This window comes from Leuresthes tenuis, unplaced genomic scaffold (assembly GCF_036924035.1).
Source record: "Leuresthes tenuis unplaced genomic scaffold, fLeuTen1.0.hap1 SCAF_15, whole genome shotgun sequence".
NCBI lineage: Eukaryota > Metazoa > Chordata > Actinopteri > Atheriniformes > Atherinopsidae > Leuresthes > Leuresthes tenuis.
In genome coordinates this window covers 29,426,658-29,440,642 of record NW_027325369.1, presented here as the reverse complement: position 1 = coordinate 29,440,642, position 13,985 = coordinate 29,426,658, and the positions used below count along the sequence as shown (strand labels likewise).

Below are 13,985 nucleotides of genomic sequence, written 5' to 3'. Positions count from 1 at the left end.
TGCACACATTACATGTTTAAGTGAGGGCTGCTGTGCCTTTCCGTCTAGTTCAGAGGAAATTGAATCAGTTATATTAATTCAATTTTGGGAGATTTGGAGGTTGACAGAGAGGGATATTATCTCAGTCTCGACTGGTCTACGCATTTCATTCCACAACACGGCGTAACGAAGTTAAAAATCACAGAATGTAGCTGTGCAATTTCCAGACATGTTTGAGCTGATTTGGGAACTCGGTCACTCTGCAGACATGTGAGACACATTTAGTGCACATGCACATTAGAAAACAAGATAACAACATGAGGAGGATCCCAAGTATTATCTGATAAAATCACTTCCATTCATTTGGAACTTGTAATATTTAATCCTGCAACTTTGAAAAGTAATTTTTGTTTTCATGAAAAACTTTATTTTTAAACCTTTTATGAGATACTACCATCAGGCTTTTCCTTTCTTACAGGATTAACTTTAGAACTAAAGAAAAATGAGAGAAGAAAACTACAATTTGTGATTTTTAAGGCTGTTTTGAATGATCCCTTAAAATAAAAGAGCTAAAACAAACCCCGTTAAGAAGTAAACAGAAGTGATTTTTTTCCTTATTCCTGGTTACATCAGCAGGGCATGTCACAAACAAAAAAAGTCCTTGTGGAAGTGCTACTTACCCATGGTGCAGTTGGTGGTGAAGTGGGGCTCAATGGTGGCGGTATCATCCTGTGGGACCCGCTGATCGTAGCTGGCTGAGATCCGAAAAGGAGATGCTCCGTGAGTCCCTAGGGTAAGATGGACCACTGCCCAGCTGCAGAGGAGAGAAAGCAGGAGTAGGGTCAGAGCAATGAGCAGACACCACGGCTGACAGAAATACCCACACCATCTGCGGGGGTTAGGGGTTAGGGCAGCCTGGGGCTGCTCAGCCGGAGCTCCCAGAGTCTCAGAGGATGGACTGTCCAGGGCTGCAGTGGATGCTGACATTGGGGCTTCCTCGTCCCCATCCATTTTAGGAGGGTCCCTTTCTTCCTTTGTCTGTTGATGCATGGCCCACTCTTTGAGCCCACCAAGACTCTGAAGTCTTGTAGAGGTTTATAGATAATCCGGTGTCAGGTTGTGGCTCAGCCCAGAGCTAACAGCCAGTGTGGAGTCAAACCTTTGTGTAAAATTTAAAGCCACAATTGTGGCAGGTGTGTGGCTGAGAAACAACAACACACTCAGGTAAAGTTCTTGTGTATGAGCGAGCTGCAGTCCTGCGGTGAATGCTGTCCTCCCTTAACCACCGGCTGGCTTTGTGCAGTTCAACTGTCCCTAATTTTATTAAGCAAATTGTGCTGATTTCTCTCTGGCTCTGAGCTCATCAACAATCTCTCTCACTCCCTGCCTCTGTCTTCCTCTTTATCCCCTCCCCCTGTATCTTGCCCATCCCTTCAGTAAAAAAGTCATAGCACCAAACAGGCTTTGTCCTGTACCTTCGTCCCTGATGAGAAAGTGAGTTTATGAGTGCCATACCCTTAACTACAACCACCAGCACATGGCAACAGTAATTAGCATATCACAGTGGTAATATAACATGTGAACGCATGCAGAAGTCAATAATGGGAGGACAAACTACATCACTGCAAACTGTATAAGATTAATCATTTGGCATTTAAACAGACTGTTGCCAAATACCAACTGTATCCAGCTTACAAAGACAGGTTACATGAACAGATATGATACAGAGCACACATTGACAGTTTGATGTTATAGTACATTACAACTTCAAGTAGTACATTTACAGTATTTTACAATGCTCCCACTTAGGCTCTACTCCAACCATATATTCAACAACTTGATGTTTAACTGAATCAACACAGCTGTCAAGCTCCAGTGAGTCATATCTTAGTTTTTTTTGGCATCGGGTTAAAAGTTCATAGATTTTTCATTTTAGTTTTAGTCTTATTCAAAAATGCATCTGCAAATACTCAAATTTCTTCGATCTCATGCCAAGGCTCATTACTACCCAATGCATCGAGCGCAGGCCAGACTCACCCGAAAAAAGATATAATGGGCACATTTATTTTAAATCTCTAAAACTAAATAATGCCACAAGTTAAATTAATCTGCAACAGTGTTACAGGTTTACGTGGTCATGAAGGAATAGGTGAGTGTATCGAGATGTTGCATGTAAAGCAATAGATCAGTGGAACTCATATGCATCCATTCACACATATCATGATGACAGGCTGTTGCCTCAACATTTTCAAGAGAAAAAAAAAATATGGGCAAATTCAATAATTTACACGAAAGCAGGTTTAATCTCTCGGATGAATTTTCAGAAAACCCTTTTGGTTTGAAGGTGTTAAAAAGAACACAAATCCTCATCAGGAGGCTGGAGGGCTGGAGGTGGATTATATTGTGAGGCTTTCCTCTTGGGGTTTTGGCTCTGACTCACCCGTGAGGCTACCGCTGTTCGACTTAGTGTCACCCTAAACATCAGGAGTGAAGTCTCTTGTGACGGAGATCCTTCTGTTTCTACTGTGAAGCTGGTTTAAGGCATCGAAGTGAGAGTGCAACCAGGTTCAGAACCTGGATCCTTCCTTCTCAGAGATGCAAATTGCTTTTGTTGCAAAACCGCTGCGGTACAGCAGATTAAGTTTGTCTGACAGTACTTCACCTTTTCCAAGGAGGTTATGTGGCTGGTTCGGTTTTTCTTTCTTTTCCAGATTAATCTTAAAAACTAAGGATTACCAGAGGTGTGCATGACCAAACTCAGGTGGAATTGATTGGGCCTTAGTCTATAATACCAGCTCAGCACCAACGAACCAAGAACAACTTTTTATTTCTACTTCTGTTCTCTGTTTAATCTAAATAAATATGTATTCTGTGATAACATGCATCTAAACTCAAATGCTTCTTCCTAAAATTAGCCTTAAAAATCTAAGTTTGGCCGTTTTTTGCAAAACCTTTTAAAAATAATGCGCATCATGTGCGCAGCCAACACGTTTGTGTATCAGATGCTGTTCTGTAGCCATGCAGTAATCTAGGATGTAACGACTGTACTTCTCCTGATTAAATGGGATTTGGTGAAAGGCTAAGAGGCACAGTATTCATATTTATATTGGCAAAAGATTTTCCTTTCAGTCCCTCATTTGTAAGTGACACATAATCATTAAAAGAATAAAACTGAAGCGGTTTCACTCTTTTATGAAGGCTTTAACGAGCAGCACACTATAGGTGACGTCATGCTGAGGAAATGTAGCTTAACTCAACATTTCAATTATGACAGGTACTCTGGGAAATAGGCTGTGTTTACTGTGGAGTATATTCAGTGCTTTGTTAGTGCAGCAAATATGAATGTATATTCGCACACTCAAGGCCCCCCCGACCCCCTACACACACACATCACAAACAGGCTCTGAGCTTTTCTGATTTCCCCAAAGTCTGAGCTGTAACTCCACAGGCTTTGCATTTCCACCTCCCCTCTATCCTCCCTCTTTTCTCTGTCCCGGTCATCTCTTGCTGAGCTGCGTTTGCTGCATCTCTTTCCTTCTTTCTTCACCCAGACGCTGCTCAGAGTGGAGGGGAGAGGCTGACCAGATGGGGAGTGATGTTACAGCACCACAGTGTGCCGTTACAGAGCAGCTTTACAGCGTGGGACCTGCTCCCTGCCATTCCTTATAATAGGAAGAAAATGAAACCCCAGATAAGAGCTGCCACTGGCTCCTTGATAACCTTGAAATGATTGGTCAGTTGCGTAAAACCTATACTGTATGTTCTGGTTGAATTCACCATGCACTCAGCTAAAAGGCAAATTTAGAAATGACCTTTCTGCTGAATGAGTTGTCAGCATGATGATAATGGGAGCGCCCCTCTGCAGGAATGTCTGGCTTTGTGTGCTTAAGAGTATTGAATGTAGGTCCAATGCAACAACATGCGTTTTCAAACCTAAATGAAGAGTATTCAATAAAGACCACACACTGGGAATCAGCTAAATCTATAACACACAGGTGCAACAGCACAAACAAAGGAGCTTGCACAACAGACTATCACACAGGGCTATACGGCACATTTAAATCCCGAAAAGGAAAATAATAATGGACCTTTAACTAATATCTATGTGTCCTCCTGCTATGTCTGTGCTGCCAGTCACAGGCCTGATTAATGGAGCAGCAGATCAGAGCAGAGCTGCCAGAACACATCACTCAGACATTTAAAGTTACTTATCAGTATACCATAAAAGGCAAAATGGTCCTGAATACAGATTAATAAAATGAAAATTGATGATAACGAGTCCTCAAGCGGGAATTAGATATACTTGACTAATCTGAAGGTGGATGCTAATGATTCTCACTGTGCCTGTTTGAGTCCCATAACAGCCTGTTGGTTATTTAAAATCACCTGACCTTTGTTCGTACTGCTGTTTGCTGAAAAAGCCTCTCCCATGATGGGAATGTTTTTTTTCATCATGGCCAAACAAAACCAAACAGCTCAGACCAACTAATCTCTGCTGTCAATTGACAATTCTCATTTCATAATGCCATTCATTTATGCTCCCTCGGTGCTCTGCTCTGGCTAATGTTGGTCTTTTAATTTTCATTTGGTGTGTGTGCTTGAGAGAATGTAGGATAGTTATGTCCTAACCACATTAAGATGTATTTGTCATATGTGTTCTGGTTAGAATCAAAGCCTCATCTATAAGGACAAACAACGCACAAAGAAGTAATTCTTTCTTTTTTTTGTCTTCAGATGTTTTTCTTGTGCTGCTTCGTGCTGTCAGTCAGTGTGAAGCTACAGCAAACAGAGAGATCAACTCTGACACTGCTGTATGTATAGTACTGTCTATATCTGCAAATCTGTTGGGTCTCACAAGAAAACGTGCATCTAATTAGGCTAATGATACAGTGTTGCTTCAGTCGGTTAGGTCATCAACGTTACGTGAGCAAAAAAATGAGGTCAGCATTGTTTTTTCTCTTCCCCGATGGCACAAGCACATTGCAAGATGATCCCTCTGTTAGTTTAACCAAAACCTGATTTTTGATTAATGTTAAACATGTTAGTCTGACTGAGATCGTGTGAAACTGAGCTTCTCAAAACTGGACCAACACTCAGGCTTTGAGTTGGGGTTCGAATCCCTCCTGCATGTTTAAACGACTCAAATGGACCTTGGTGCTCTGCACAAATGCTCTAAAGTTCCATCTTATTGGATATTTTTGGCTAAACATATCAGAAATTGTGACTAAAATGAACTTATTTAGACCACATATCACTTAAAGCATTTTCATCCTGATTTCATAACCGCAGCATCGTCTGACAAACTCATGATTAAAGCAACTTAAATACAACATCTGTGCTGTGAATTCAGCCACACTACATGTAAAAATGATCTTGAACATTTTCTCACACAGTCATACTTAAGTAAATAACTCTCTTCTGCTCCCGTGCATGTAACGCTGGGACAGGGACGGTGGTCTTTGCTGATGTGGATATTTACAAAAACTGCAAAAAGATGGAATTGTGCAAACGTGCAGAACTGATTAAAACCCAAGTCGCATTATTTGGCTTTGTTAGCTCACTCTTGAGAAGCTACACTGTTTTTTTATGATTACAGTCAGACTAACGGGTTTACATGCATTTTACAGGTCCGGTTTTGGTTGGACTAACACATTAATTCTTTGATATTTGAAGTGTCATGTAAAAGTGCTGATAGTCTCATGTAAATCTAACGGAAATGCAAGCTAATGACTCGTGTCCTCAGACAAAGTTTTCGGTTTTCTAGCTCAAATTTCAGTTGCGTTCGTTTCAAGCCCCGACTCCAAACAGGACTTAAAACAGTCCCTTCAAGAACAGACAGTGGAAGGAAAAACTGACACTGGTGAGTGTGAGAGAACGAAAAATATGCTTCTATGAGCAATTAGTGTAAAATGAAAGTCAATTTAGTTGTGGCGATGGGTTGCTGCCAAAAACACTGCAGATATACATGTTTTTATCTTTCAATTCAGGAAATGTACGAACTGTCATTCAAATTGTTCACTGTGAAGCATAAATAAGTCAGTGATGCAACAACAAAATAGCCTGTATTATACTGACCAAACAATTTAACTCAGGTCCTCAAGCCAAAGTGAACTGAGAAGAAAAGGCTTTTAATGTTACCACTAACCACAAGCACATAAGCTGGAGGAGGGATATGCAGAAACAGAAGCTACTTTACATTGTCATGGGATTTTTACCCCTGACATGATGACTATAGGTTTGATAGTTGAGGCTGAAAACGATACAGTGCACAGAGAGGTGTGCAGAGGGGAAGCAGGGGTTAAGGACTTAGGAGGTGGGTTGGAGCGCTGTCATTACAGCAGGATCAGGATCTCCACTTAAGCTACATTGATTTCGACTGTCAAATGGCACAGTGCACAATAGCCGTAAGCCAGTATGCCAAGAGAAGTGCAGATTAGACTGAGTAGCCCGACGTGTGCTGGTTGAATGAATGCCACTTCCCAGAACTAGAGCGGACACTTCTGAATGATGTCTGTCGGGAGAAAAATCTGTTCAACCATAATACAGATGGGCTGACAGGGTGGATGAGTGAGCAGTTTGTGGGTCGATTCGGGGACAAAATTGAATGATTAAAGTTTTACGCCTAATATCCAGCTGATAAAAACTGATTATATCAGAGTCTTTGATACAAGGAAAATCACAGTGCAGTTCACCGCATTCTAGGACTTTGTTCTGATTAGACGTATGCCTTGTAGATAGTCTTTTCATTATGGTGTTTGTGAACATTATCAACTGGGGAAGAGTGGCTTATGGTACAATAATCATCTGGATTTTACAGGATTTCACAGACTAAAACTTGGGTTTTCACTCAAGGCAAGCATTAGCAATTGTGAATTCAGATGAGTCACACCTTAATGCAGCCTTCTTATATTTCTGTGCAAAGCAAATTATTCCATTATTCCTGAAAAATTAATCAATCTGCCAGAGGCAAATTATAGTAAAAGAAAGCAAACCCAACCTAATAAACAAATGGGATTAAAAAAATATGTATATATAGATAAACAACAGCATGCAAGCGAGTCCACTGCAGATTCATGTCAGTGTGGCAATCTCAGATGGCCTAAAAACACACACACAAATGCAAAGCTGAGAGATGATTATAGAGCAGGTAGGCGACTCTAAGACGCGTCAAGTGCAGCACATTTGAACAGCTTTGAACAGTCACACATGAATTGTTATGGACAGATCTAATATTAAATGGTGAAACCTTAATTAAATTACATTAATTAACTGGCAGCAGGAAAATACTTCATCCTTCACACTTTCTTACTGTAGCTTAGACAGAGCGTGTAAGTGGAGATGACCTGATACCTCATCATTACTGTATTCTGACAAATTAACACCTCAAAATCGGTGAGTTTTGTAAATAAATTACTGCATATGTAGTTTTATTTAAATCTGCAGTGTGTCCTCTATATAGTGATAACTAGAGACTGTTACTTCATCATAGAGCTAAAACACAGAAAGACTCAAACCACATTTCCACCAAAACATTAAATCTGTGAATCTTTATTGAACAGACACAAGTAGAAAGTAAAAGGTATTGTTGCAACCCGATGGGTTCCCTACCGAGACTATTATCAACCAGCTATAATAAATTAGGCTGAATAATTGATTAGAGTGAACTGGATTATAAATGGATTCAACTGGACTTCCACTTTACTTTTTTATTCTTTGTTAAAAGTGGCTTGAGATGATATGTTCCCCACATAAATCCACTGAACTTTAATATATTTGGACTGTAAGAGGAAGACAGGACCTGGACCAAAGCCATTAATGCACAGAGATAACATGCAAACTCCGAACAGGAAAAGCTGTTGTTTTCTGTGGGGCAACATTCACCCGATGTGACAGCAATCGTGATGGGAACAGATAAAAATGTAAGCTATAACCATATAGATGTTTGTAACTGTCCAAACCATTTATTTTCTAACATGTTGCAGAAGAAAAGTAAAGAAACTAGCGGGAGGGAAGTGGAAAAGTCTGTTAAAAACATTGTCCTGGACCAGCACTCTCTTGCAAAAAGGTGTTCATGATATCACAAAGGTACGTGGATTAGTACCTTTCTCAATCCCCTCCAACCTGCTAACGATGTGGAGAGTGAATCACACAGGAGAATCAAACGGAGTGAGGAAAACCTAATAAGCAGTGAACCCTGTGTTTTTCTTCAAACATAAGAACAAGCTGCCGTTCCAGTATAAATAATGATTGAAAAGGCTGTGCATCACTGAGTACAGATACTTAATGATGCTCGCAGGGTAAAAGAAAACCCCTCAAAACTACACAAACAAAGATGTAGAAGAGACACAGTGGACCAGAAAAACAAAAAAGCAAACAAAACAGGCTCCTGCATCGTGTTGTTTACCACTGATTGGCAGATTGCTTCAGTCGACTGCCCATCTGCACTCCAATGGATCATTCCAGTTTTAGCAGGCTTCGGCAATAACTTCATAAATATCAGCAGTGAAGAGAAAAAACAGTAGTTAAACCTGCCACTAACTCCGAAGAACCTCATTAACCAGGGGCAGTATGGCCATCTGGAGGAGTGGGAATGTTACCAGTGGCCCATCAGTGTGTGGGCTGGTAACACTCACACAAAAAAAATAACAAATGTCACTTTCTGTTTGATTCTGCATCCAAATGCCCACTCGACTTAATATAAATGTAGATGTATACGTTTGCCTGCTGCAGGATTAAACCCAGTGGCGTGCGCAAAGAAAAAAAAAGGGCTCATATATACCGTCGTCACCACTGTAGAGGGCACTTTAGACATGTTTTGTGTCATACAAGCGGTACATTATATAGCATTAAAACAGACTAACTAGACAGACTACTCAGGTTAGTTTGCTGTTAGGATGAGCATCCATGAGAACTGTGTGAATTTCAACTTTGTACTGTGAAGAACACACAGCAACATGGATGTATGAAGGAAATAAATCTTTAGGGGGTCTGGGGAAGAACATTTTCAATTAAGTGGATGCAATTTCATGTATTCTAGTGCATTTTAACACCATATTAGCACCAGATAATCCAAACTGGTTCTGTGAGATATAGTTCTGGCTCAATATATATCAACAAAGGGCCCAACATAAAAGTCACTGCAACAGTAATGTCATAGTATTTCTTGGTCCTAATAGTCTTCTGGAGTTTAATGTATTTTCTTCACCCAAGAGGGCAATTTAGTGTATTTTGCCAACCAGGAGGGCACTTTAGCACGTATTTTGGCTCCTGAGAGGGCGCTTTAGCACGTCACCCCCCTTGTGCACGCCACTGATTAAATCCATCAGATCACGTCAATACGTCCTTCCGGCATCATACTACTTTGAATTAGAGTTAGTTTCTGTCATATCGGGTGTCAGGACAATTGTGAGGGAACATGAGACAAAAACTAACTCAATACTAACATACTCTAATATTTAGATTTCTATAGAAACAATAACGCTCTGGGCAGATGACAGCTAAACAGATAATGTTCTGTATCCGACTATCTGTTTTTTCTGCGAGGCTACAGATTAGAAAGCAACAGAATACATTTTCCCTGTTCGAGCTTGTAGGGAACTGTAACTGTCTGCATGGTCCATCACTTCAGTGTTGGAGGATCCCTCGAGATCAAGTGTTTTAGTCTCTTCAGGTCAACTGGCAACCCCAATGGAAGAGGCCTCCGCATATAGCTATGGAGGGATGTTTTGGAGGTAACAACACAACAAGTTGAAGTCACAGCTGGTGATATATTTTAAAATAGAAGCAGAATTAAGATTCTCCTGTAAATATAACAAGAGCAGGCAGAGAAGCCAAGAATGAATAAAAAATACTGGATAGAAACAACATTTAAAGTTTCTTCTGCAAATCTGTCCGTAACTTACGAAATAATTTGGTTCCAACAAACAAATCTACCAACCCTCTGAACTGATGTCAAAGCTTTGCTAATTTACAGTAAGCAACAAACAAAACCACATGAGCTATGAATGCGGATCAGAGGGGGGATAGACCCCGTGCATGTATGTGAAGTGTGTGCCTGAACAAATAACTAGTGCATTCTTATCCATCCTCATGATACATGAGGAAAAACAAAAATGTTCAACCAAAAGTGCTTGTGCAAAATGTGCTTTGAAAACTGGAATTACTCAAAAGACTAAACTCAAATTAGCTAGTTTTTTTTATTCTCTTGTAATTTGGTGGTTTCATCATGTAAATAAGTGCAAGTCAGAAGTTTTATTAATCAAAGACATGGACTTAATTTAGCTTGACCCAGTTATTTGTTATTTGTACCATTATTTTGGAGTTATTAAGTTTTGTAAAATGTGGAGGATTACTTATGTCAACAGGAGCAGACAAGTAAAGTTGATGGTTCTTTTGGCTGTGCAGATTGAATGTCAAACTGACAAAAAATAAGCCACAACACACTGTGCAAGCAGACCAACCACCAAGTTTCTGAAGTAAAAGTTTGGCACAAAAAGAAAATAAAGAAGTTGAATAATGACCAACTGTGTATCAAATGCAATCACAGAGAAACCACATGATTTAATTCCAATGACAGCAGCATGGAGACACTGATAGTCTCAGATCATTTGATTGTGACAAGCCCTAAAAAGACACAGACACAAGTGTCTGTCGACAATAATGGTCAAGTGCTGCAACGTAAAGCTTGTGAGAGGGAAAAACATGAGTCACGAAGCATGGGGAGTATCACGCCTAACATTAGGTGGACGTCTGACAATATGGCAGACAGCAGGGAGGTAATTGTCCTGAGTAATAAATGGCAACAAACAGAGACATAAAGGTGAGTGGAAACAAACCCCAACAATCTGAAAGTAGTCGTGTTGTTGACTCAACTTTTTCAACATCTGCTTCTGCTCTTATTCTTAGCTGACTGTATGAATAAGGTTGATCTGTGGCTCAACATGGAATAGTTTTACATTGAAGGCTGCAAAACTGTCAGATTACAGCAAAAATTGGCTGCATTACGAGGTGGTATACATTTAATCTCTATCTATGCTGTTGAAGATGAGTTAAGCTGCGATGTTTTCCTAATCTCATAAAGTAGTCAAGATTCCTGAACCTAACCAAGTGGCTTTTATGTAATCCAAACCATACAGTAAAAAAACAAACAAAAGAGCTGGACTCTCTGGTGACAGTGGCAGAGAGAAGGACCCTGTACAAAACTGATGTCCATACTGGACAACGCCCACCACCCTCTGCCACTGAACACAGAGGCCTGATGAAGGTGCTGTGCAGACTGCTGTCTCAATCCTGCTCCACCAACAGATCCAAGAACTCTTTTGTCTCTGACCTCTGGCCATCAGGCTGTACAACAGCTCTAAGTGATGGTACTTCCGCTACTTTTACAGTCACTTTACATTTTTAAATCATTTATAGTCATTTTTTTCTACAGTCACTTCTTAGTTTTTTAAATAGTGTTTGTATAGACCCTAATGTATGTTGAATGCATGTTATATTACTTTTTGCTACTGGATGCTTGAGTTTCCTTCGGGATCAATAAAGTATCTATCTATCTATCTATCTATCTATCTATCTATCTATCTATCTATCTATCTATCTATCTATCTATCTATCTATCTATCTATCTATCTATCTATCTATCTATCTATCTATCTATCTATCTATCTATCTATCTATGTAAAGAAACAAACAAGTAAAAACAAATGACTTTTGAAAGGCAATGTTTTAAAAGGGAGACAAACTCTGGTTTCCTGGATAACAGTCAGTGATGCAGCCAGGATGTCCTTAAACAAACCAGATGTTATCGAGTCCATCTACATGAACAATAAAATACATTTCACGAGAGCCTCACAATAGGCAGTGTAGCCGTGATGAAAGAAAAACAACAATGAGATGGCTCTAGACTCAAAAAGTAATCTCCAGGGCGAAAGCCCAATATTTGATTTGTGTGGCTTTTTCTATTTACAAAGAGGGAAAAAAACCTTAAAAGTCACTTGTTGATAAATTCCAACAGAAAGAATTGGCCAAAAAAAGCTAAACTATTCAAATGTTAAACCCATGTTTGTGAAACAAAAAGTTATTTATTGTTTTTATATCTTGGACTTTGGTCAACTTTTACGTTTTTTATACGTTCCACATAAATAAATCTGAACTTGAAACTTACTAATTTGCTCTGTGTAGTGTGGACCTGAGTACAGTATCGTGTTCATTAGACAAATAATACATCTCATGTCAGAATCCAATGCCGTGTCAAAGAAGTTTGTGAAACTGATTAAACCTAATCGATTGATTAATGTCTGGAGAACATATTCTTATTCCCAACCCGTCACGTCGTGACACATCTGTTTCTCCGCTTCATGTTTGTCTCCATCTGCTTCCCCTCTACCACTGCGATAGATAACAAAACAAATTAATTTTACTGTAAACAGCTTTGCTGACATTTCCACGTTGCCATGGCGACACAAGCCGTTTCTTTCACCGGCTCTAGAAGACTGCCGCTGACCGAGCATCAGTATGCGGCCAGCTGGGAGTGAGCACGGGTGAAAGAATTTCTGTGTCTCTGTGTGCGCACATAGGAATACAGTCTCACCACACTTTGTGAGAGTTTAACAAAAGAAGCAATTAGTTGGTAAAAAACTGGAGGTGTTGGCAGCATCCATTCACAAAATAATCCTCCATCTAACAAGCACCATCCGTCACTTTTGCTTCCAGTTTCTGTTGACTCTTTGAAGTGAACACCTAAAACCATTTGGTTAGGTTTAGGGAATACATTTATCATGTTAGGATGAGGAAAACACGATGGTTAGCACACTTAATTAGATCACAAAGTCGTATTGGTTGTAATAAAAAGAAATATTTATACCAATGCTGTCACTTTTCTTCCCATTTCACATTTTACAAGTTGAGACCGGGATGCAGAATTGTCACGTTTGGCAGAGAAGCAGATCATGTCGACAGCTACCCCTCCCATATCGAGTCATGTTCATCGAGTCATGCAGCTGCTTTCTGTCTGTTGTTTTCCCCTGTGTGCCGTAATCTGATTCCCCGTAGTTTCCTGCCTTGTCTTTGCTGTAGTCAGTTACATGGCTTCGTATTCTGTGTCATAACCCTTTCCCATTGATCCTTTGAACTGGTTTCCTGATACGGTTCTACAATCAGACGTGTTATTCCGCCCCCCCACCCCTACTGTTCAGAATAATTCAGAGGCTGCAACTCTACGGATGCAGAGCTGTCTAATGATACCTTGCTGATTAAAATATCACAGCATTTATGAGGCAGTGCATCAGGGTCAGTGAACAATGCTTGTGGAGATGAATGGAAACGACCTTCTCTTCACAAAAAACATTGAAAATACCCATTTAGTTTAAGTCAGGCAGACCATATATTGTCATTAATAAAGCTTTTGCTGCTCATTCTCTTAAGAAGCTCCTTCCATGCCTGACCTCAACTCATTCATATTTCCCTCTTGTCCGTGCAAAATTAAACTGCATATCTAATTTAACAAGTTTGTTGCTGCATCATAGACAGCACATAAAGCATGGTGCTGTGGGTAGAACGCTACAAATTACCAGTTGCAGAGATGAAAACTTTGCCTCTTGAAGTAAACTGCTATGCTATTATGAAGATGAAAGGAATAAGGAAGGGGGGGGGGGTCACATGGCTCCTCGCACTTTTTAATTATGACCCAAATTCAATTACTTTGCAAACTCGTAGTTTACAGAGCCACAGGAAATTACTCCAATAGAGTGACAGCGCTTGTGATTAAAACATGTTCACTTTGTGACATAAAAATGCTGCTGCTGAAGTCTTGAGTTCACAGGAAATGTATGGTGGCCAAAACCAATGGGAAGCTGTCTCCCCCCACTAATTGACTAATTTATCATGTGTCCCAGGACACTGCGTCACATGTTGGATGTGTGGTTTACATGAGCATGTGGAGAATAAGGCTCTGCCATACGTCCATCTAACAGCACCTTTGACAGACATGGACTCATCTGCATTCCAGA

General features: G+C 40.1%; 1 protein-coding gene across 1 annotated transcript in view; it reads right to left on the bottom strand.

Moving 5' to 3' along the window:
- alk (ALK receptor tyrosine kinase) overlaps positions 1 to 13,985 on the bottom strand; it is a 398,068-nt gene that overhangs the window by 92,814 nt on the left and 291,269 nt on the right. The window contains exon 5 of the mRNA XM_072364756.1: positions 660 to 793. Coding sequence (XP_072220857.1) covers positions 660 to 793 — 134 coding nt within the window. The remainder of the gene's footprint in view (positions 1 to 659; positions 794 to 13,985) is intronic.